Source organism: Strix aluco, chromosome 9, assembly GCF_031877795.1.
Source record: "Strix aluco isolate bStrAlu1 chromosome 9, bStrAlu1.hap1, whole genome shotgun sequence".
NCBI classification, from domain to species: Eukaryota; Metazoa; Chordata; class Aves; order Strigiformes; family Strigidae; genus Strix; species Strix aluco.
This window is the reverse complement of record NC_133939.1, coordinates 20,374,022-20,395,353: the sequence shown is the minus strand read 5'-3', so window position 1 is coordinate 20,395,353 and position 21,332 is coordinate 20,374,022. Positions and strand designations below refer to the sequence as shown.

The 21,332-nt window shown below is 44.3% G+C and overlaps 1 protein-coding gene across 3 annotated transcripts in view; it reads right to left on the bottom strand.

Annotated features, from left to right (window-relative positions):
* Nucleotides 1-21,032, bottom strand: part of DIS3L2 (DIS3 like 3'-5' exoribonuclease 2) — a 193,088-nt gene extending 172,056 nt beyond the window's left edge. Inside the window, exons 1-4 of one of the 3 annotated variants that reach the window (XM_074834087.1) lie at nt 20,966-21,032; nt 17,601-18,320; nt 1,940-2,098; nt 1,496-1,638 (exon numbers count right to left, since the gene is read on the bottom strand). In XM_074834087.1, the coding sequence (XP_074690188.1) occupies nt 1,496-1,638; nt 1,940-2,098; nt 17,601-18,300 (1,002 nt within the window). In that variant the 5' untranslated portion in view covers nt 18,301-18,320; nt 20,966-21,032. Of the gene's footprint in view, nt 1-1,495; nt 1,639-1,939; nt 2,099-2,660; nt 2,774-17,600; nt 18,321-20,965 lie in introns of those variants that run through there. The other 2 variants (XM_074834088.1, XM_074834089.1) reach the window with 2 other exon arrangements.
* Nucleotides 21,033-21,332: the final 300 nt, after the last annotated feature.

Below are 21,332 nucleotides of genomic sequence, written 5' to 3'. Positions count from 1 at the left end.
ATGCCGCATAGTCATTCTTCTGAAAGCTAAGAGCTCATCAGCTTGGTCTTCAGGGTGGAATCAGGTGATCTTATATGTGGAATCCTCATTACACCTCCAGAAATTATGCCATTACATTATTGTACAATAATTACTATACAATTATAACAAGAAATCAGACAAAAAGTGAGGTGATGCCCTTTTCAGCTTCAACATATTGATGAAAGTAAGTATCAGAACCTCATCAGCATTACAACACTAATTAAATGGCAATGCACCCATGTGTGTTTGGGTAAGTGATGCCTCAGCATGAGTGTCTGTCATGCCCTCGCTGACTTCCACCTGCCTGTTTTCCCCAGCCAGTCTAATCTTACTAGGATGCCAGATGTGTCCTGAAGAACATTACACCATGTTGAGGACTGTACTACAACAGTGGTTCTAGGATGCTATCCTCTTCTCCTACTCCTCAGTGAACTTCAGCCCTGCCTGCCTTTATGCAAAACTCCCTCTGAGATCCAGATACCCACACAAATGGCAGGTCCACTCCCACATTTTGCTAGATACTCAGAGATGAATTGCTGCCTAATTATGTCTGAAGTTTTGCTGCTCCAAATGGAAGCACAAAGTCCGATCTTTGATCTTTAGAATCTGTAAAATGAGAACACGCTTACTGCTAGCTGCTCAAGGCAAATAACCACACACGTACATGCAAATGATTTTCTGTATCTTGATGGGCTCTTCAGCTCCATCTACTATCTGTGCCTTACTTCAGTAAACCATACACTGTCATCAGTGCCTGGGTCAGCCCTATGACTTCAGGGGACTGCAAAGAAAATTATGCAAGGAAATCAAGGCTCCAGTACTACTGCCTGGCCATGTGACATTAGTTTAATCAGTTGCATCAGTTTATAACAAGTTATTGCAGTGCCCTGCACAGCCCTAAGAGACCCCAGAAACCACAGCATTACTTGCACCATCACTCTCCCTTTTTTGGGAGGGAGAGAGACTTCTGGGAAGAGCTGATAGATTGAAAAAAGAAGAGTAGATCTGAAAGCAGAGTCGTCTGCATCTAATTGCTGAGGACTAATAAACATCTTTGTGAGGAATTTCAGCAAGAAGTATCTTGCTAAAGGCGTTCATTTTTACTTACACTGACAAAGACAAAGGCTGCCAGCACCTGCTGTTTTTGTAAGCAACATTTGTAAAAGCAAGTGTCTCCACAATAATGACTGTCACAGCTAGCAGACCATCCAACCAGATCTCTGCAATTCATCATGAGTGTGGATCAGGAATTTTACAGAACATGCCATCAAACCAAAAACTATACTTCAGCTGAACATAAAAGATTTCATTCCACTTCTAGAACCTTCTAAGAAAGGGAAAAAAATCTTCCTCTAGCATCTACAAGTGGTACATCAATTCCCTGTCATGCAACCAACTGACATTGACTTCCAACAACTGCCTGTGATTTCCACAGACTTATCACAAGAGCATGGGCGTTGTATGTTCCAGGCACCTGAATTAGCTCTCCCCTTTTCAGTCCTGCTGAAACATCTTCTTTTGACATGTAGGCTTCAAATATACTCTTCTTCCTCCCTCGAGTGGGTTTATTTAGATTCTTTCTATCACCTGATGTTGGGACAGCAGCATAGGATCCTCCTGCAAACAAAAATTCATAAGTGTTATCTTGCCCACCAAACTTGTCTATGTATCTTAACAGCAGCTGTACAGAGGCTTTGAATTCAAAGTTGAATTTCTGAGAACAGTTTCCCTCGAAATACTGGCACCCGACTTCAGAGCACCAAAAAGCCTGGAATAATCATATTTTACAAATAATCGACAGTCTTTTACAGCTCATTTTAGAGTTAAGAGCATTCATCCCAGCCCATCTTTTAATAGTGCTGAGCACATGCTTCAAGGCAGCTTATTCCTGAAGCGTGTATGCACTCTGCTTTAATACCTCTGGGAGTTCCCAGTTGTCTAGGATTTATTCTGCTGTCTGAATTGTTCATTGTTTCTGTCTGCGATTGAGAGAGTTGCCTCTTCCTATCGAAGTTCTGGGGAGTTCTTGCAGATTCAGAGTTGTTTCTGGTCCTTGCAAACCCTCTCTTTTCTGCACCTGAAATCAAACACAGGTTTCAAATAACAGGGGAGGGAAGAGGAACCCCATTGCCAGCTTGTGGTCCTGGTGAAACTCATGGTCTGCAGTACTTCAGTACAAGTCACAACTGTGAATCATGCTCTTTATCCAAAAGAAACGATGTCTTCATTAGTTCATTTGTAATCTGTTGGCTCTTTGCGCTTCTTAATCCAACACTAACTTATTTTAGCATAAATAAAACTCTGGAAATTACGATATTAAAGTTGGATACGACCCTTCCAAAATCCTGGGAAATTCATTAGAGCATATAAAATGTGAAATTGTTAAACTGTTTCCAAAACCTCCACCCCATTAAGCCCCCAAGTAGTGAGAAAATATAACTTCCCTACAACTTAATTAAGCAGTTCAGGAATCAAGGAGAAAAAAAAAAATTCTCAACAACCCACTCTGGGGTAATTAACTTTGAGCTACCAGAGGCAGCACAATACACAACCACGCCACAAAGAAATGCCAAGGCTCCAAATGTCCAGCTTGCTCAGAATAGGCCACAATCATACAAAAATATTCTGCAAAGACTCACCCCCTCCTTCCCTGCCATCACCTCAGCCCCTTCCCTACAGCCAGGAGAGCAAGCAGCAGCTTCCAAAGTGTATGCCAACGCTGTTCCACGGATCAGCACATTGGAATGCAACCCAGCGCCGCACAGCTGCCCTCTTGGCCCTCCACCTGGAGACTGAACATGTCATCACAGCTTTGCCTTCCAGCCCCTCCTGGCTCCGCTCCCTGGGTACAAGCTTGTACCTGCAAGTCAGAAAACGTGCAATGCCAACTTATTTGCTATGGGGCTATCCAAGTTACAAGGCAAATTTTTTTACGTATGCTATACTTCACAAACTAAATCACAGATTGCTTCATAGAATTAAACTGAGGCAGCGAGAAAAACAATGTTTAAAAAGCTGTACTTAAGCAAAGATCTTTACAAATAGGGTACAATAAGAGAAAACTGCTACTCTACTCAGCCACAGACAAAAAGCAACTTTCATATGTATAATAACAGGTAAATCAGCAGAATGAGAGAAGGATCCTCCTAACTCAGGAGTGGAGACACCAAGACAGGCAGAGGGACAACTCAAGGTGCCGGCTCAGACCAGCCCAGGAAGGGATTAAATGCCACAGCAGTGTCTCCAAATGGGACACTGAAATAAAGTGGGGACCTCCGTTTTCAGTGACGATAAGGGCAACGTAGTTTGGCCTTTTTCTACACGAACAAGCTTTTCATACTCCGCACATGCTGTCAGGGAGGAGCCTGTCCGAGGGAGGTTGCAGCTGTAACACAGCAAAAGCGCAGCCGCTCGTTTAGGTTTTAACCGATGCAAACGAGGCAATACTACCTGTATGGACCACATGGTAAGACAGAACTAAAATTAACTGATTTGCAAATGCCCTAAGGATCAAAAGATTAAGTTCAAAAACAGACACCAGAAGTAAAAGTATGGACTAGAGAGATCTGAGCAGAATAGTTTTTAAATTGGCAACATGGTTTTCTCTGGATAGAGACATTTTGGTGAAGGAATCTGACTTAAACTGCAACAGGCAGGATCTCAGAAATAGTATTAAAAAAGCAAGGCACTGGGCTGATCACCCAGAGAGGTCATGCAATCTGCTTCGTTGGAGGTTCTTAAAAATAGGTGAGACAGACGTCTGCCAGAGTTGGTCTAAAAAGAGCAGTTTTTTCCTTGAGGTAGTGAAGTGGATTACACGAGCTCATAAGGTCCTCTAAAGCCCTTGTTTCTATGACAGCAAGTCACAGAAAATACTACTATGAATTAAAGAACTTGAGATAAAAAGAAGGCTAAATCTTAACATGTAATTAAGAAAGAGCTGAAAAAAAGAGAGCAGAAAACTATAATGCAGGGGGAAAAAGAGAAAAAAATATCTATTGAGTTGGGAAGTGAGCAGAGAGCCAGAATTAGGCACTGCAGAACAGAGCTGTCCCAGCACTTGCTGTGGCCATCAGTTCAGAAAGTTTGGGGCCACTACTGCCAAAAATAATGCACAGCAACAGCAAAGGGTGGAGAAGCACCTTTCCGTGCTGAAAGGTAGACATGCAGAGAGGCACTTGCATGTTTCCAACACTTAAGCCTTTGGCTTGCTCTCCAGTGGGATTTTACATCCGCTCAGACTCAGACACAAACTCAAAGAAAAAATTTACTCAGATGAACAAACTCTGCTTCGACATAGTTGGCTGGCAAGCCAGTTTACACACAGCCACTTTGGATAAGTATTTGACCCCGTTGGCTGTGACATTTATGGCTAAACAAAACCACCCCTGTTACAAAGCCACAGACAACTGTCACAATTAGCATTCAACTGGAACACATCAAATTCTGCATGACTGTAATTTCTTGTATTTCTCCTTTTAAAAGAAAAAGAGCTAACTACAGGTTGCCATCTGTTTCAACTAGATTCAATATTTGCTTCTGTAATGCACCTGTCCTGTAAAACTGGAAGTCAGAAACACTTCTCGTGACGGGCTTTCCTGCTGTCCCTGCTGCCCAGCATTAATATTCTGACGGATAAACAGACATTATTCCACAAAGCAAACTGTAATTTGACTACTCTACAGATAGCATAAGCTATATTGAGACTATCCTTTCTGAAATAACTTCTATTAAACTTAGTTAAACTCTATTCCAGAACCAGGTGTGTCAGAAATCTTGACTTTTCCTGTGGTGTTACAGTTGTGTGATTTGTAAGATATAGCAAGATCTCTTAGGGTAAGATGTCACACAAAGTAATAACACATTCTAGGCATTAAAATAATCAATGACTAAATAAATAAATAAATATAATTAAAAAAATTAAAAGTAACTTCAGTAGAAGGGAGACCAAAGCATAGTGACTGAGAGCTGAGGTTGGTTGATGCGTCCTAACAGGAGGCTTGAAACAACCACAATGCACCAAACACATCTGCCTGTGCAGAACCACTCAAGCTTGAACAGGGCAATTGTAACGCCAGACACCCAAGTATTCACAACACACAGCAAATGCAACATGTTTGGGTATGTTTACCTGGCTGCACGGATGATGCAGAGCTGCTGTCCGTGGATGCAGCCACCACATGCCTAGGATTTCTAGATGTTCTGCCATTTTCAATTGGAAATAATATAGGAGTAACAATTTGAATCACAGAATCACCTAGGTTGGAAGAGACCTTGAAGATCATCTAGTCCAACCATTGAAGTCCTCTGGAGGGAGACTTAGGTTGAAACAACTCCAACACCTGTATCAGGCAGGAAGGCTCCCTACGACTGTGACAGAGGGACACCTAAACAGGACCAGCAATTCCACCTATGGAGCAGGGAACCCCTTCAAACTAGCCAAGGGGAAGCACTTGTGGGAAGTAGAAACACACACCTCCCACCTCCACAGCTAGAGGCATGAACAGTGAGTGGCATTTGTGGGCTTTCAGAACAGTCTCCAATCAGCGGCTCACTGTTATTCTCAACATGAGCACCAGGAAAAGGAGCAGAAAGGATGGAGCTGGGGGCTGGCTCCAACTCAGGATCCCAGTCTGGCATCCAGCGTGCAGGCAGCAGCGGCTGGTTGAGCTCTGCCGGAAGAACAGCACTGGAGCTCAGTGGAGAATCCAAACCATCACACTTCATCTCTGTCACAACAACAATGACATCACGCAATGGCACATTTTGGTCTTTAAAGCTAAGTACCTATTAATCTTTTCTTATTTTGGAAAAAAAATGCATGCAGGCAGCTTCCCAGAATAATTGATCTGGCTTACAGTAAGAGAGGAGGCTAGATGTTTTAAATCAGCTTATTTTGACATAATTTATACAAAATCACTCTATAGTTTAGGTTTCAAAAAGTACTGCATTTAATTAAATTTACATCTGTTAGTCAGTTGATCAACTAGATGGTCAACTAAATCAACCAAAATGTTCAGCTAAACATGAAGTTAGCAAGGCCAGAAAGTCTTTAATTTTATATTAAAATTTGCATATTGCTTTACACAAGAAAGAACCAAGACCCTCAATTTTCTTTACCAAAAATAAAACATTTCCAACTGCCCTCTAACACCTGACAGGTTATTTGATTACTACCAGCACAGAAGGAAAGTATTCCTCACTGAATTTTTATCAGCACATCCATGACTCCTTGGATATCTCCCATCCAGGATCCAGCAAGAACTAGTTTTACTTGAGAGATTTAAGTGAATTCCAAGATATGGACATCATGGTATAGCTTTCCCCTTTCCTGTCAAAGGGCATCTACCTTGTCACTAGGCATTTTTACTTCTAACTAAACTTCCAGCTTTGTTACCATCTACATTATTTATATTTAACTCAGCTCCCTGGCGTGGGCAGGGCTGTGAGAGCACCCCAACAATTGTGCTGGTAACACCTCTACAGGTTTAGTACTCATGCCACTGACAGCTATCTCAACACGTTCCTTTTACATTTAAAAAAAGGAATTACGTTGAAAGCGTTGGCTGGAACAATATTGCTACAAACTTTTCCAACACAAAATACTTCCATCTACTGCTTAGCTTTATCAGTCCACGACTGGGCATCAACACCTCTGCTAACTCTGCTATTGCTAAGAGGATTTTCCATTGCTTCCCAGCATTAGATCATGATCTAGATATGCAAAGGAATCTTTCAAATACCCCCGATTTACAGTTAGCATAGGCGTGAGACGAAACAGAAGCATATCCCCAGAACTGATAACATGCAATAGAACAACTTGTTATCAGTTAATGAGACACTCTCAGCACATGATTACTAAATATTTGTCCGTATTTCTACAATGTTTCATTTCATCGCTGACACATTTCAATGACTTAAACCAATTTCCTTTAAACCTTCCAAGAGGTTCCCTGACATTTAATTCTTCAAGACAACCCAGCTATGCACTTAATAAAATGCTGTAAGGATACACCCAAGAGCTAGAAGGCATGGCAGCTACCAAATGAAGGGTCACCCAACACTGCGCTACCTCCAAAAGTGGGAATTAACCAACTAAAGGCAATGAAAACTACTCTGACGCCAACCCCTGCTTAGTCCTACACTCCCATTTAAGTCAGACTAGGTTAAGCATGGGAAGAAAGCTATGTAAAGCATGCTCAGGCTCATCCTTACTAGAGACTTAATGAATTAAGAGTCCAACCATGTGACAGCGCAAGGCATCACCTCACAGATCTACAAGTACAAGTTGGCCCTTGGCTCCTGGCAGAGTTGGCAAAGCAAATCTTAGAAATCATCAAATTTGGTCTTTTAGCAAATGAATATTCCCCATGACCTGCCAGGAAGTCCCATCTGCAACTTTATGAGCCACTATGGATGCTGATGTGTAACAGGGTCTATTAATAGTCTCAGTACAAGAGTTCAGCCAACAGAAACTCTGCATTGTTTTGAAAAGACGCCTGTGACCCAAAAAATCCCAAATTCTACAAAGCCCCTGAAAAACTCATTGCAGGTACTTCTGTGAATCTAACTGTGCCAGGTTTGATGAGCTGGGGGGACGCAGTTCCTGGCTGGTAGCTCTGGATAGGCACAGACCTAGTGTTGACACTGTAGTACCAGGCAACTATTCGTTTCATTCTTCAAAGTCAAATAAACTCTACTAGCAAAATCATGCTTTGCCAGTACAAACCGCATTAACATCAGGGTGGTTTTGTTAGGATCCCCATGTCTTCCCCTTTCATATGCTTAAACAGGCAATTTAAAAGCTATTTGATATTTTCCACTGCTTGAAGAAGCCTCTAAAATAATTCCCTCTCAAATTTTAAAAGCTGAAATACATTTGTTAGATTGTTTTTAATTTGTAATGCACTGGTGACATCCAGTATATGCCATATGATATAACTCCTACTACAATAGCTGGGATCAAATTACCACACACAGTCATAAATAACCAGCAAAGCCAACAAACACCACTGAAGTGATCTCAAATGCGAGTTATGTCAACAAAAACAATGGTCATAGACAGGCCAGAAGTAACTACCTATTTATGTTTTGCAAAATATTTTGCGTATGTAAGAGACTAAGTGTTCCACTAATGGTAACAGCCAAGTACTTTTTTGTTCTTTCTTGTTTTAAAAGGAAAAACACAAAGACAACTGTTGGTAGAGCTGCTCAAGGAAAGAGTTCTGTACCAGGAAGAAAAAAAGACACTCCTTGGGTTTTATCTCAAGCAAAAGTTTGTGCTAGAGCCTCAATAACACAAACAGGACCAAACCCCATCCACCACACTCCCTGTGAGCTCAGCTCCGCTCCAGCCTGTGCTAGGAACAGCAGTGCTTCAACACTGCTCTCAACATGGATTAAATGAGTTCAGAGTTCTCCGATAGCCCTGGAACAGAACCACCTCCATACCTTTTACAGTATCGTGAAGCAAAGAGGTTAAATAAAGTAGATGGCTCAAGATTAAAGACAAAGCAATAGAGAGAAATGAGGATGTCATGGGAAAGAATTCATTAGAGATGTAGGAGTGGAAAGGCAAGACATTGAGATATGTTATCAGTTCAGTTTCATTGCAGCAAAGAGACTTCAGGAGATAAACCTGGTAGGCAGCATTTCAGATGCTCAATCTGGGGTCTAAAGAGAAAGTCTGAAAGCATATTCTCCTTATCACAAGCAAATAAAAAAAGATCCTTTTTCTCTGATGAAACATAAACTCAAAGAATCCTAAACTGGAGGTTCTGCAGCACACGCCTGTGCTCAGTCCAAGCCTGACCACATAGCTAAAGGGAGTTCCTACAATGTGGCTGTGAGTCCTCCTCAGAAATAACCAAGGATATGAATGATTTGAAATTATCTTAATGACTGAAAAATAGGGCAAACTTCCGGGAAAGGGAGTATCTTTGCGGAAGTGGAAAAGGACAGTGATATGACAGCACTGTAGGGATTTAGGCAGATGGCAGATTGCATAATTAAGTTTAAAGTTAATTAAACAGTCATTCAAAGAAGAGAAACAATGCAGACCTACATTTACATGCACAGGCTCAGCCAAAATGTAAATTCGATGCAAATATCCTGAACTGAGTGGATGATGTATTGAAATCCAGCTGCCAGAACTAGCTCCCATGCCCACCAGTCTCCACTAATTGACCCATTATGATGGGCCACCAGTGCCCAGACACGGCGTAAATCTGAGCTATAACTTTCCACCATCAAGACAAATCAAAATAAAATGAGAAGACAGCACTTAAAGTGAAGGCCTGTCCACACAGCTCTTAAATGTGATTTCAGGAGTGATTCACAGCAACCGGTCCCTCTAGCAACAGCCCAACTGGTTACCAGGAACCCTGTACAATATAACACAGCTCCGCCTGTGCCAGCCAGCAGCTTGTCTACCGGTGCGATTGTGTTCGTGCACCGGGATGCAGTCTGACTGTGAGCCATCTGTGTACCCGGGAACAAATATGGAGACCTCTCTTGCCCTGCCTCTTTGGAGAAGGTGATTCTCTAAACATTTTTGACAGAAAGCCTGCCAAAATCTGCAGAGGAGAGTTGAGCATCCAAGAAAAAAAAGCACAAAGGGAATCCTTGCCACACGAGGGACAGCTGGCTGCATAAAGGCAGCCTGTCCCCAGCCAGTGACTCCTGGATGGGGAAATACAGGCTGTCATGGTTTGTGAGTGAGTTTATAGGGCCATGAGCTGCTTTTGGAGGTGACCATACCACTGTAGCTGGTTGTAAAAGATTCAGACATTCAGCATTCTTACAGTGAGCCACTGAGGAAGAAACATTCTTATTTAGGGATGGAGGTAGCAAAAATGTGAAGTGGCATGTTCATGGACACTCAGGAAAGTCAGGAGCAAAGACAGATGCTCACTTCCAGACCCATAAAAATGAGCTGGGAACCACATACATGGTGGAAGCACATGTTGCCACTGCTCTTTTGCTTTAAATTGCACATACTTATTTAAAACTTTTGTGCTGCACGTCCCTAGATTTCAGTATGGAACTAGGGAAAATGAAAATGTTCTTGCTGACTTTGGCTTTCTGGAAGGCCCTGTGCTTTGAAAAACTGAAATGAAGGAAAATGCACAATGGATTCTTTCTGCTGCGGAAAACAATGCTGTGGAAGCTGCTCCTGACCCCCAAGATCACGTGCCCACGACACCACACTTCATCTTCGAAAACGCTTCCAAGCATCCTGATACTTGCAGGATTTTGACTTCAGTAACTCAGACAGTAATTGCAGTTTTATTCAATTCCTCAGCAGGGTTTGTGTTGTAGGAATACTACATGAGTGCAAGAGCCAAAGATACCATTCCATGCTCTGAACTACGGGTTGGTGACGAAACTCATTTAGTAGCAATAGACTAAAAGTTTATCAAAATAGTTACTGTGCTCCAGCTGTGTGCAGCAGCACAGTGGTGTTGTCAGGGAGGGGATACAGCTCTTCTGGTTTTCAGGACTCTCTGTGAACCTGCTCCACCCTGCTCGTGACCTCCTAACTACCTACTCCGCCTGATGACTGCACTCCTCCAGGCTTCCACTCCTGCCTTGGGATGTGGGTCAGGGCTGCTTCCACTGCCCCCTCGTCCTTCCATCCTCCCAAACCATCTTCCACAACACCTTTTGCTCTTTGTTTCATCCAGCAACTATGTTGTAAGAAGGCTTCTTCAGCACTTCGGGAAAAACACTTTAAAAACATAATTTTGCGTAAGTTTTCTCTTTGATTTCTCTGGGCTTCAGTGGTTTGAGGGAAGCAAGTTGCTAGAAGATCAGAGGAAGCCAAGAGGCTTTGAAAGGCAAAACACCTGACGGGAGGTGCTAACGTACTAGAAGACATTAACAGCTGAAGAAATGAAAAAAACGCTTTCAGATTCATACATATCCCAAGGTTACCCAATGCGCTGCAGAATAAGACAATTTGCTGATGAAGCCCATACTGCTCATTCAGTGTAGCAGGTACATAATTCACAACCCTTACTACTTCGGAGGAAAAATGCCTAAAAACATACAAACTGAACAAAAACGCATTATCACTGCAGGCTTGTATCTGTAGAGAGCCTGAAATACTCTCCAAGGCGTGACCGGCCCCATACATCTGTGGGCTGCAGCTGCTAGTGTTGACATTTTCCTTCAGCACCCTGGAAATTTTTATTTTTGTCACAGAAGGCATTATTTTATGCAATAGATCCCAACATTTTGTTTTCCATCCTACCCCAGCCAAGTTTCAACTCTCCGTAGCTCGTATTTCCCCACAAGAGGGAGTTAGGGACATGCAGCCCACAGCATCGCATGGAGCTAGTTAGCAGGGGGCTTGAGGTGGGAGGGCAAGCGATGGACACCAGCACACAGACAGGAGAGGCAGAAGCAGAGCCTGGAGAGCAAGGCAGCAGTGAAAGCCCTGCAGCAGCCATGGCCTGGAGAGGAATCACAATTAGCCACTGAAGCCAGCTGCAAAGCATCTGTCCTACCTACCTGGGTACCTGCGGTGAAGGAGACACTTCAGAGATTATCTGAACAACGGGCCAGACCTGAATGGGGTGTGTGAGCTGGCTGACCTCATGGATAGCAGAGGACAGAGATGTTTTTCAAATTAATTCCTGTTTGAACAACAGCCCATTTCAGGAGTAGGATTTGTTATCAGGACTTTTAAACGTGCCAGTGACAGCCCACATACCACAAACCTTGGTTCCAGTGGTCATTCACCCTCACACCACTAAATTGTGCTGTATTCCAGGCCTGGACTTATTTAGCCTCAAATGCGCTATATCATAATCTGCTCAACTGAGTAGCCTATTATTGAACATCTGTTCCCCATGTAGGCAATTTACTGAAAGCTCCCTTCCCCCAAGCATCTCTTTGATAAGTAAAGCAGGGTTCCTCAAATCATTCACTCATGATCCCAGCGTTTTAATCTTCCTTGTGGCCGTCCTCTGAGTATTCATCAATTCATCACCATCTACCCTGAACAGAGGGCATCACCGCAGGATACAATACTCCAGAAGCTGCTGCTGCTGCTGTGCCAAAGACACACGCAGCCCATACTCCATCTTCCAATTCCCATGCTCATACATTACCCTTTTGGCCACATTTCACAGGAGGGAGATGTTCAGCTGATTAATCCATCAAAAGCTCAAAACTTTTTTCCAAGCTATTGCTTCCCACACTGGGTTCCTCACACTGCTAGCATGGTTCTATGCTGGCCCGACAAATGGATTTTGTTTTGCTTGCTCCAGTCCACCAAGTGACCCAGACGGCTGCCAGTAACTGCTCCCATTATTCAATACTCCCTGCGGTCTCCAAGTCATCCAAAAAACCTTTCAATTCTGCTTGTATGCTTTCTTCCTGATGATTGACAGAAGTATTAAACAGCACAGGGTCAGAACATGACACTGCAGGAACCAGACACACCTGTTGGTAACAATTCTCAATTTATTGCTGAATTTAATTAGTTCAGCTAAACAGCTTTTAAACCATTACACATGCACTGCAATTTTATTATGCTAACATGCTAGCATCCATACTCACACCTTTATCATCAAACTCCTAAATTCATAATAAACTGACACCAAGGGACTTCAACAGGACCTTTGTTGCATAAATTGACGCCAAGTCACATTAAAGAAAATATTTAAAACTGATTAAAGAAAATTTCAATTCTTGTATTAGCCTATTATTTTCCTAGGATGAACACCACACTGACAGGCATAGTTACCTGAGCTACATAATGGGGGCTAAAGAGAAGAAAAAACATAGATTAAAAAAAAAAATAGCAGGTTAACAGCAACAGGTGTTTCCACTGATGCGCATTTTCACATGAGCACTAGTAGGTAAAGGAGATCAGAGCTTTGCTGCCAAATGCAAGGGCTCCTGCTGCAGAACTCAGTCCTGCTGCAGCACGGTGTGCTCAGGACTCTGGTAAAGGGCATGGAAGATGGTTATTAGATCACATACAAAAAACACAGTCCCTGCAAGGGCAGGATCTCATCTCCCCAAGAGAGGATACATCAGATATTAACTCACATACTATAGCTGGTGTTAGCCAAAAACATTAGTTGCACAAGATTTTGGAATGCAACATTTTTTTCTATCAAAAGCAGGAGAGAAATTTATGTTTGTGATGACGTTGCTAAACTATTAGAGAAAGGAGCATTCTATTTTTCATGTGTTTCTCAGATGGGGCCATACAGTAAATCCAGTTTTCCCTCCTCTCCCATATCTTATTACTATGATTAACGTCAACTAAGGAAAATTACATTGGACCTGGCAAGATTAGCTACATTTTAAAGATTTCCACAGCAAGCAACATTCTCCATTTATTGAGCTGATTCTGTGGCCTTTACTAGATTGCTGGCTCATATTTACTGGTGCCAGATAGGGAGATAACAGCATTCTTAAGTACTGAATTTCACCACACAAGAACTGGAAGACTCACCACTGAAAAGTGGCATTATCTTAAATTTGCATTACAAGAAGGGAAAAGCAGAAGCTGTGGTCCCTACTCCAAAGTTCCCCCAGAGAATCAAAGGCAAATACAAAATTTACTGCAGTGTACCATGGAAAGACAAAACCCCTAAGATTTTGCTATCTTGTTAGGGCTAGTATTTCTTGACCAGCTGTGCCCATCAAACATGCAGAAAAGCCATTCCAGGATATTTCCTTTACCTATCCTGAACCTTTTAAATGTCAGAATTGCAGGCACAAACACAACACCACCATCCAACAGCAGCAATTGTTTTTAAAGCTACGATGCTAAACACCAGCCTGCTTGCCAGTGACATTCTTCCATGGAAGCTGCCCAAGTTGGTTAAGTACCACAGGCTGGGCAAATAAATGCCAAGTGTCAGACAGATGATAAATCAGAAAGGGCCACGGAATTCTTACGCTGTTTCAGATGAGGCATGTTGTTACCCAGGAATTGTCTGTTTCTACTCAGGGGGCATGCTGACCCTGACAGATACCTCCATCACATCATAAACCCGTGAAGCTTTTAGTGAGAAGAGCCTCAGGAGACTACCCAGTGAAGCTGTGGTGGTGTTCTTCCCAAGGAGGATGTCTGCAGATACAGACTGACACTGCATATCCAGCCCTGCAAAATCTGAACCTATTTCACAGCAATCAGCCTTCACCAGCATCCTGCTCCATCCAAGCTCTCAGCATCAGTAAAGCCACCTCACTCCACGGTACTCTAGCTCCCAAGATCCTCTGAAATCAAGTGTGACCAGGAGATGGTGTTCCCAAAGACGGTGCTGCACTCCACGTTTGGAGGACAGTTTGCTTCTGCAGATGTCTGTTTTTCAGGCTTTCCAGCAGACTCAGGAATGTGCTATCAAACAGCAACGTTCCCTCAAAAACAGGCTGAGAAGTGCACGTACTCAAAAAGCAACCGAAACCTTGCTGTCCCGAATAAAACACGCAGCTCGGTATAAACTACTTACTGATAAAACAACGCATCAGAGATTTAAGATGAATTTCCACTTAGCAGCTATGCAAATCTCAACTACTAGCATGTGACAGACAGATGCCGCAGAAAGAGTCAGTACTTCTCTCCTCAAGGAAAAGGGGGGTTTAAGCCCTTTTATGACAGAAACATCAGTCAGTCTGAAAAGAGATTTTGATGACTAACTCTAGATTGAAGTGGGAAAGCCCTTAAAGCCTTTGATCAAAACCAGAAAACAACCCAAGGGACTTCATAAAAGACTTTCTGCTATGGAAATTTAGCTAAATTTTAGCACCCAAAGAACCTAGAGGATTGGAGATTTAGGGAAAAATACCAGCAGGAAAATTGTATTAGATGAAAAACTATAAGCATCACAATTTAAAACGGCATTTTACGATTATTTCCTGTCTTATTGGGGTTTGTTTGAGAAGAAACTTCAGAACAGGAGGCTTTATGGCATTTCTCCTTGCAGAGGTTATAGCTACACAGAAAGGAGCAACAATCTGAGGGATGTGTCTATATTCATCTTCCCAAATCAGAGTGCTGATATCGTAGAGTGAATCCAACCTGCAGTTTCATGACTATGTCACGTTTCAGACAAGGAACAATGGAGTTTTGTTCACACTCAGTTCTCACAACGGCAAAGTTTCTAATACTTAGGAAAAGCAGTTACTATATGGAACACCAGAAGAGACTGACACGGTCAGTCTCTTAATTATCTGCTATGAAATTATTTCTTTCCCCCAAGCCTCATCTTGGGGGCTTACAGTGTTGAATAACAAAGGCAATCCTCAGTGCTTCTCACAGACAGCCACACCTCAGCAGCAGTGAGCTCCAGGGCTCAGTGATGCTTGTTTTGGGCTCCACAAACCACTCTGCTTCCCCCAAGGTCACAGGAACAGCTGCACCACTGGAAGGACATTAACAAGGACCAGTCCCACAGCCTGCCCCAGGGCACTCAAAGGGTTTTCTCAGTCCTCCATGCTTGCCTGCAATTTTAGTACTGTCAGTTTTAGGGTCAATGCAAACCTGACCATGGCTAAGCCTGAGCTGAAGAGCTGTTAAGAAGAGGACAATGAAACGAAGTGATATAAAGAGAGATGCTTGGCTTTGAGATTAGCTCAAAGAGCCTTTTGGAAAGCCTACAACAGCCTGAACAGAGTTAATTTGTGAGGAAATGTCACTACTGAAAAGATTATATGCCTCACCGCTAAGACAGAAGCAATTCTTGCCATCACAGTTTCACAAGCCTTGATTTAAACTGATCAAACCAGACACCTGCCTATGCAAAGTAATATGACTTATATCAGCTTCAAGACAAAAAGACAAGCTTTGAAGTGAAAAAATATTAATCTGGTACTGTGATGTGTGAGTTCTTATACCTAAGTGCTTGCATACTGTAAAATCTTCATTTCACTTAAACAAGAGTGCTAAAATATACTCAAACTGAACAGCAGAAAAGATGTTTCTCTGAATCAAATGACATAATTTTTTCTTCCTATTTCCTTCCTCCCCAAGAAACTGTTTTCATGTCCCTGCAAGTGTTCTGGAGTGTAACCACTCTCAGCTACACAGGAGGGTGGCTGGGCAGGCATGCAGGGGAAGAAGAAGAAGGATGTCACTGTTAAGCAAATAATTTTCCAATAATGTTCCCCATGGTGTGAGTTTTCCACCTGGAAGGTCAAACATGAGGGTCAATATTTTCTGCTCTACGTCTTTACATTAAACAAACAACTAGTTTTCGAAGGGTTTGTGCAACCCCGCTTCCAACTAGAGCAGGAGGGAACTGCAGGTGCTTGCTTCTGAAAGCCAGGTTATTTTTATTTTAGACTAAAATCCAGTAGGCACCTATTGTTTTCATGGCTACAAACTGTAAGCCTTCTAGACTCTCCATCTCCATTAGCTGCTCTTCCCTACTCTCCAAAAGCTGAACGGTGAAAGGCAGCAAAGTCTATTATAACAGGCTAGCATAATAAATAGTGTTACAATGAAGCATGCAAAAAAAAAAAACAAAACCTCTCAAAAATCAAGCTCATCAACAAATTTTAGCATAATCTGTACGTGTTAATCATCTAACGATGATCTGTCTTGCAAGAACTCATGAAAGTTTACCAACTTTAGCACATGATCTACTGTCACAGCCTCAAAAATACCATAAACCTTGAGAAAAGCATATTACTTGCCACTCTTGAGTGATAGGGCATAGTTTTGTGAGATTGATTTAGTTAAACACTTACTTGATTTCCAATTCAAGAGTTGTGATAGGCCTCAGGCCCATCTTACCCAGCTGAGAAATCGATCTCTTTTCTACTTGTTACAGCGAATTTAATACGGTGACATTTATGAGCTCCTCCAGTAGTAGCTCATTAGATCAGGCTATCCAAGTATTTCACCATAAATAACATTCAGAGGAAGTTTTAACCCATTACACTCAAAGATCAGATTTAAACTGCCTGGCTTTGGTTGCTTGTTGATGCTGTGTTTTGGGGGTTTCTTTAATAAAAAATTTGATTTCTCTCCGTAAGCAGGCTTTTTGCCTTGAATATTGCATTTAAGAGACACATTCACTTCACTACTGCAGGATGTGATCTCTTTGTTACTAACAGCAAAATTTACCGGAGTCAACACTCTGTATCAGGAATTAGATACCATACAGGCATCTTAGCCCCTGCGTACTAGTTGGACTTGGACCCTCTGCAAAGGCAAACCAACACTCCATACGGAAAGAGGCAACGCAGAGAAAAGCATGACTCTGCCCTGAGTCAGCTCAGATCCAGCAGTCTTATTAATTTGGACATTACACCACAGAAATTGGGCTCTCCTAGTCTTGAGCTGATCCTGGAAGCAGCACAGCCACATTCACAGGGTTTAGGCCAGGGGATTAGGTCCTGCCAGCACCAAACTGGCTCCACAGGAAGCCATTTGCACATGCCGGATGGCTTACTTGTAAACCAGGACAAAACCACCCACAGGTAACTAAGGGCTGACTAACTTGGAGAGTAGAACTGGCTCATGTTAACTCACTTGTGACTAAAACATCACATTCAATTCCACAGTAATTGCAGCAAGTGGACCAAACAGTTCATTAGTGTGAACTCACCTTGGACTTCACCTGGAGACAAGTGACTGTTTTTCCTGGCATTTACTGCCAGCACATCCTCACTAAACTGCTCAGTCAACAAGTGTCCAGCTGCTGTATCTGTGTTGACAGGACACCTGCCTCGTTTCTTATGTTTCTTCCTCCACATCTCCTCCTCATCCTTTTCATCAGAACCAGAAGACTTCTGCAGAGCTGCACGGTGTCTCAGGCCGTTCGATACTCTCCCACCCAGGGCATCACTCATATTTAACAAGTCAGCTGCAGCTCCACGCTGATGTACATAATAGTCTTCCTCCACCTCCAAGTCTCCTTCTGGACTAACAATGGCATTTTTTTTATGAGGACATCTGTTCAGAGCGGTTTGGGGTTTATCGTTCTCAAATCCTCCAGGCATGGGCTGTTCCAGGTGAGATGTTCTGACCGGTGAATAGCTGTGTGCATTCAACCCATCCCTGGCTGGACTATCCTTCACCAGGCCTCTCCTCAGGGACGGGTCCAGATCCGAGCTGGAGCCATTGGAGCTGCTGTCTTCTAGCTGCATCTTCTGTGCAATGTGATTCAAATAGGACCGGAATCGGCCGCTGTGGTGCTTTTGCACAAGCCTCGCGTAAGCATTCTTCTGGGGAGCAGAGGGCTTGCTCAATCCCTCTTTGGCACCTTGGGCAGAAGCAGCACTTCTCACATACCCCAGCTGATCCATAGTGCAGTGAAAGGCCCAGACTTCAAAGAGTTATAAATAGACACAGGGGAAAATAGGGTTATTTTCTTGAAAAAAAGTGTCAAATAAAATTGATTACACTGAAAGACACAAAAATGTACCAAGTGAGAATGTGTTGACCTTTACAGAAATTCTGGGCTGGTAAGCCACTCACTGGGGGAAGGGGTTTCACGATGTGCACAACATCTGCCCTGCACCAAATCCCTGTCAGTGATCTAGGAGTGACCACGGTCTGTAAGCCATACCTGCCCATACGCCACACAAAATGCAGATTTTTATCCGGAGGCTGACACCCCACATATAAGGGATTCCTTTAATCCACTCTTCTTTGACTTTGAAAAAGCCAGGTAAATTAAAGCAGAGACTGACAGACTGTATCAGATGCAGCAGTTTAGCTAGTATCCAAGTAAAATCTTGTCCTGTCCAACCTGAAGTCTTCAAAAATAACTGCGGCCTTAGTGCAGTGCTTCAATGTTGCAGTAAAAGGTATACATTGCCTGTTACCTCCCTCTCACAGTGACTGACACTTCTGGATTATACAGGACATTTGTTCAAATACCAAAACTAACTGTTTCAGCTTGTCTTTGTAGCCATAAACTCGCTCCCAGTGAGATGGAAATAAAATAAATTCTCTAGCACAACTATCTTGTAAGAGCTCATAATTCTTGGTGATTGAGACACACTGGCTGCCACTCCATTCAGTGCCAGTTTCTGTAGATGGGATTATGCCTCCACCTTTGCTGCACAAGTGTGGAACTTAAGTAGACCAAGAATCTTTCAATCCTTTTTCAGCTGCTCTAGCTTGTAAGTTCTTGGAGCAAAACAATCTAGTAAATTGTCCTCAGCTACTATTAAGGTAAATTATAGGTATAGACAGGACATAGCAATGATTTTTGCTGTATGTAACATCAAAGAGGAATATAGAAATATATGGATAATGGAGCCCAGTGCAACTGCTCTCTTCTGCGGGTTTTCATAAAAATGCCTTTTTTCCTTCAAGACATGTTTGAAGCTGAACAGCTGAACTTCACCCCAGCTGATACATTGAGAACTTCAGGGCTCGTTCTCATCTCTTCTGTGCCAGAACTGAGGGGCACTGGACTCTAAGCTAAAATAAAGGATATTGTCCATTAAAATTTTCTCTCTTCACTCCCCTAAGCACAGGGGTGTTGTCAGGACAGAACACAGAGCTCAGCAGAAGAGAAATTTGTATTCTCTTCCCTAGTCCCACCACGCTTGGAATTTTTCTTTGCCCTTACCCAGCCCTCTTCTCCCTTTTTCTGCAGTTGCACAGAGGATAAGCACCCAGGCAGTCTCCTCTGCACACACTGCCTGGAAACAGGGCATCACCTGGCAGGGACCAGGGACCACAGAGCCGACTCCTCCTCAGAGTGCCTGCTCTGGCCCTTTCAGAGAAACAACGCGTGTTGCAGCAAGATTTACTTAAGTAATTGAGCACGGATGTGAATAGGCTTCACAATACAAAGCAAAAATTAAAAATCCCTGAATAAATAGGAAAAATTCTTTGTGTGGTTTGTGATTTTTGTTCCTAAGATTTTCCATTGGTGCTGGCCAATAGCTAAACTTTTCTAATAGACTGACCTGCTACAGCGCTATTACAAAACCCTCACACGGGTAGGTCTACAGCAAGCTTTCTTTTAACGTCACCTTCTCCCGTTGCCAATTCCATAGAAGTAGATAACATTTATAAAAGCCAGCGAGACTACTCTCCAAACACCGGTTCCGGGATACAAGAGTTTGCCATCTTTATTTACAGGTAAAGAATAAACATTTGCACCTCACCTCCACTGTAATTTCTGCAACTTTAATCATGTTAGCAGTTAGCAATTGGAACACAGACAAAAAAAACAGGGACTTACAAGCCCCCACGCATTACAATTTCGTTATTAGTTTTCCATGAGCAGCCAGGAACTGACAGTTTCCTAACAGCAGGGGAGCGGAGGGAAGGCAGAGGTGGGTACAAGGTATGCCCACCCTGCCTCCCCCCGAGATGGGCCAGCGATGGGGATGAGTGAAACACCAGCAGGGAAGCACCGAGGGAAGATCCTCGCTTAGCCAGCCCCAAGATGAAAACTGCCCCTGTTATCTTCACCCGGCTGTTCTCGAAGAGCAGCACTGGCCCTCATCACCAGCCTGCCATCCCGCTGGACATGACGCTCTGGGGGTGTCTGAGGGCCCCATGCAGCGCACAGCAGCGAGGGTGGGCGCAGCCCCTCCAGCACCAGGAGCACGCCCGGGAGCGGGGCTGCGGGACCGCCGCCCCCTGCACCCTCGGGACCAGGGGCAGCCCCAGGGCAGCCCCTCGCCTGCCGCCTCCCCTGCCAGGCGCCAACGCCAGCGCTCCGGCCCAGGGAGCCCCGACCCCCTCGGGACCGCAGCCTGGGCCCTTCCGGGGGCCGCCAGGCAGAACCTGACGGCGCCGCACCCGCCGGACGAGCCCTCGACCCGGGACGAGCCAGCAAATCGCCGGGCCCGGCCCCCCGGCGGCGCTGCCACGGGGCTGACAGGGCCTGAGCGCCACCGGGACCGGCCGGGGAGCCGCTCGCTCGCTCGCTCCCACCCGCCCAGGACCCCGGTTACGAGCCCGCGGAGGGGACGCTGGGCCCAGCCCGGCCCCGCCACTCACCGGCCGCGCCGCTCCCCCCGCCACGCCGCTCCGCGCCGTTTAAATGTCCCAGCGCCCCCACCGTCCACTTCCGGGTCAGAGGCGGCCTACGGGCCGCGGCAGGGCCCAGAAGGCCTCACGCGCGAAGCGCTCGTTCCTCTTCCTGACCGGGCAGCTGCGGCCCCTCGCACCCCCGGGGCAGGACCCGCCCCCCTTCTAGTGCCACGGGGCGGGCCGCCAGCCTGGGGGTCCCTTTGTGCAGCGCCGGACGCAGCCCGGACCTGGGGACAGACCTCGGGAAGAGCCCTGTGAGAGAGACACCGTGGGGACGGAGGGCAGAGGGTGTCCCGGGAGCGGTCAGGGCGCCCCAGCCCTGCTGGCTGGAGGG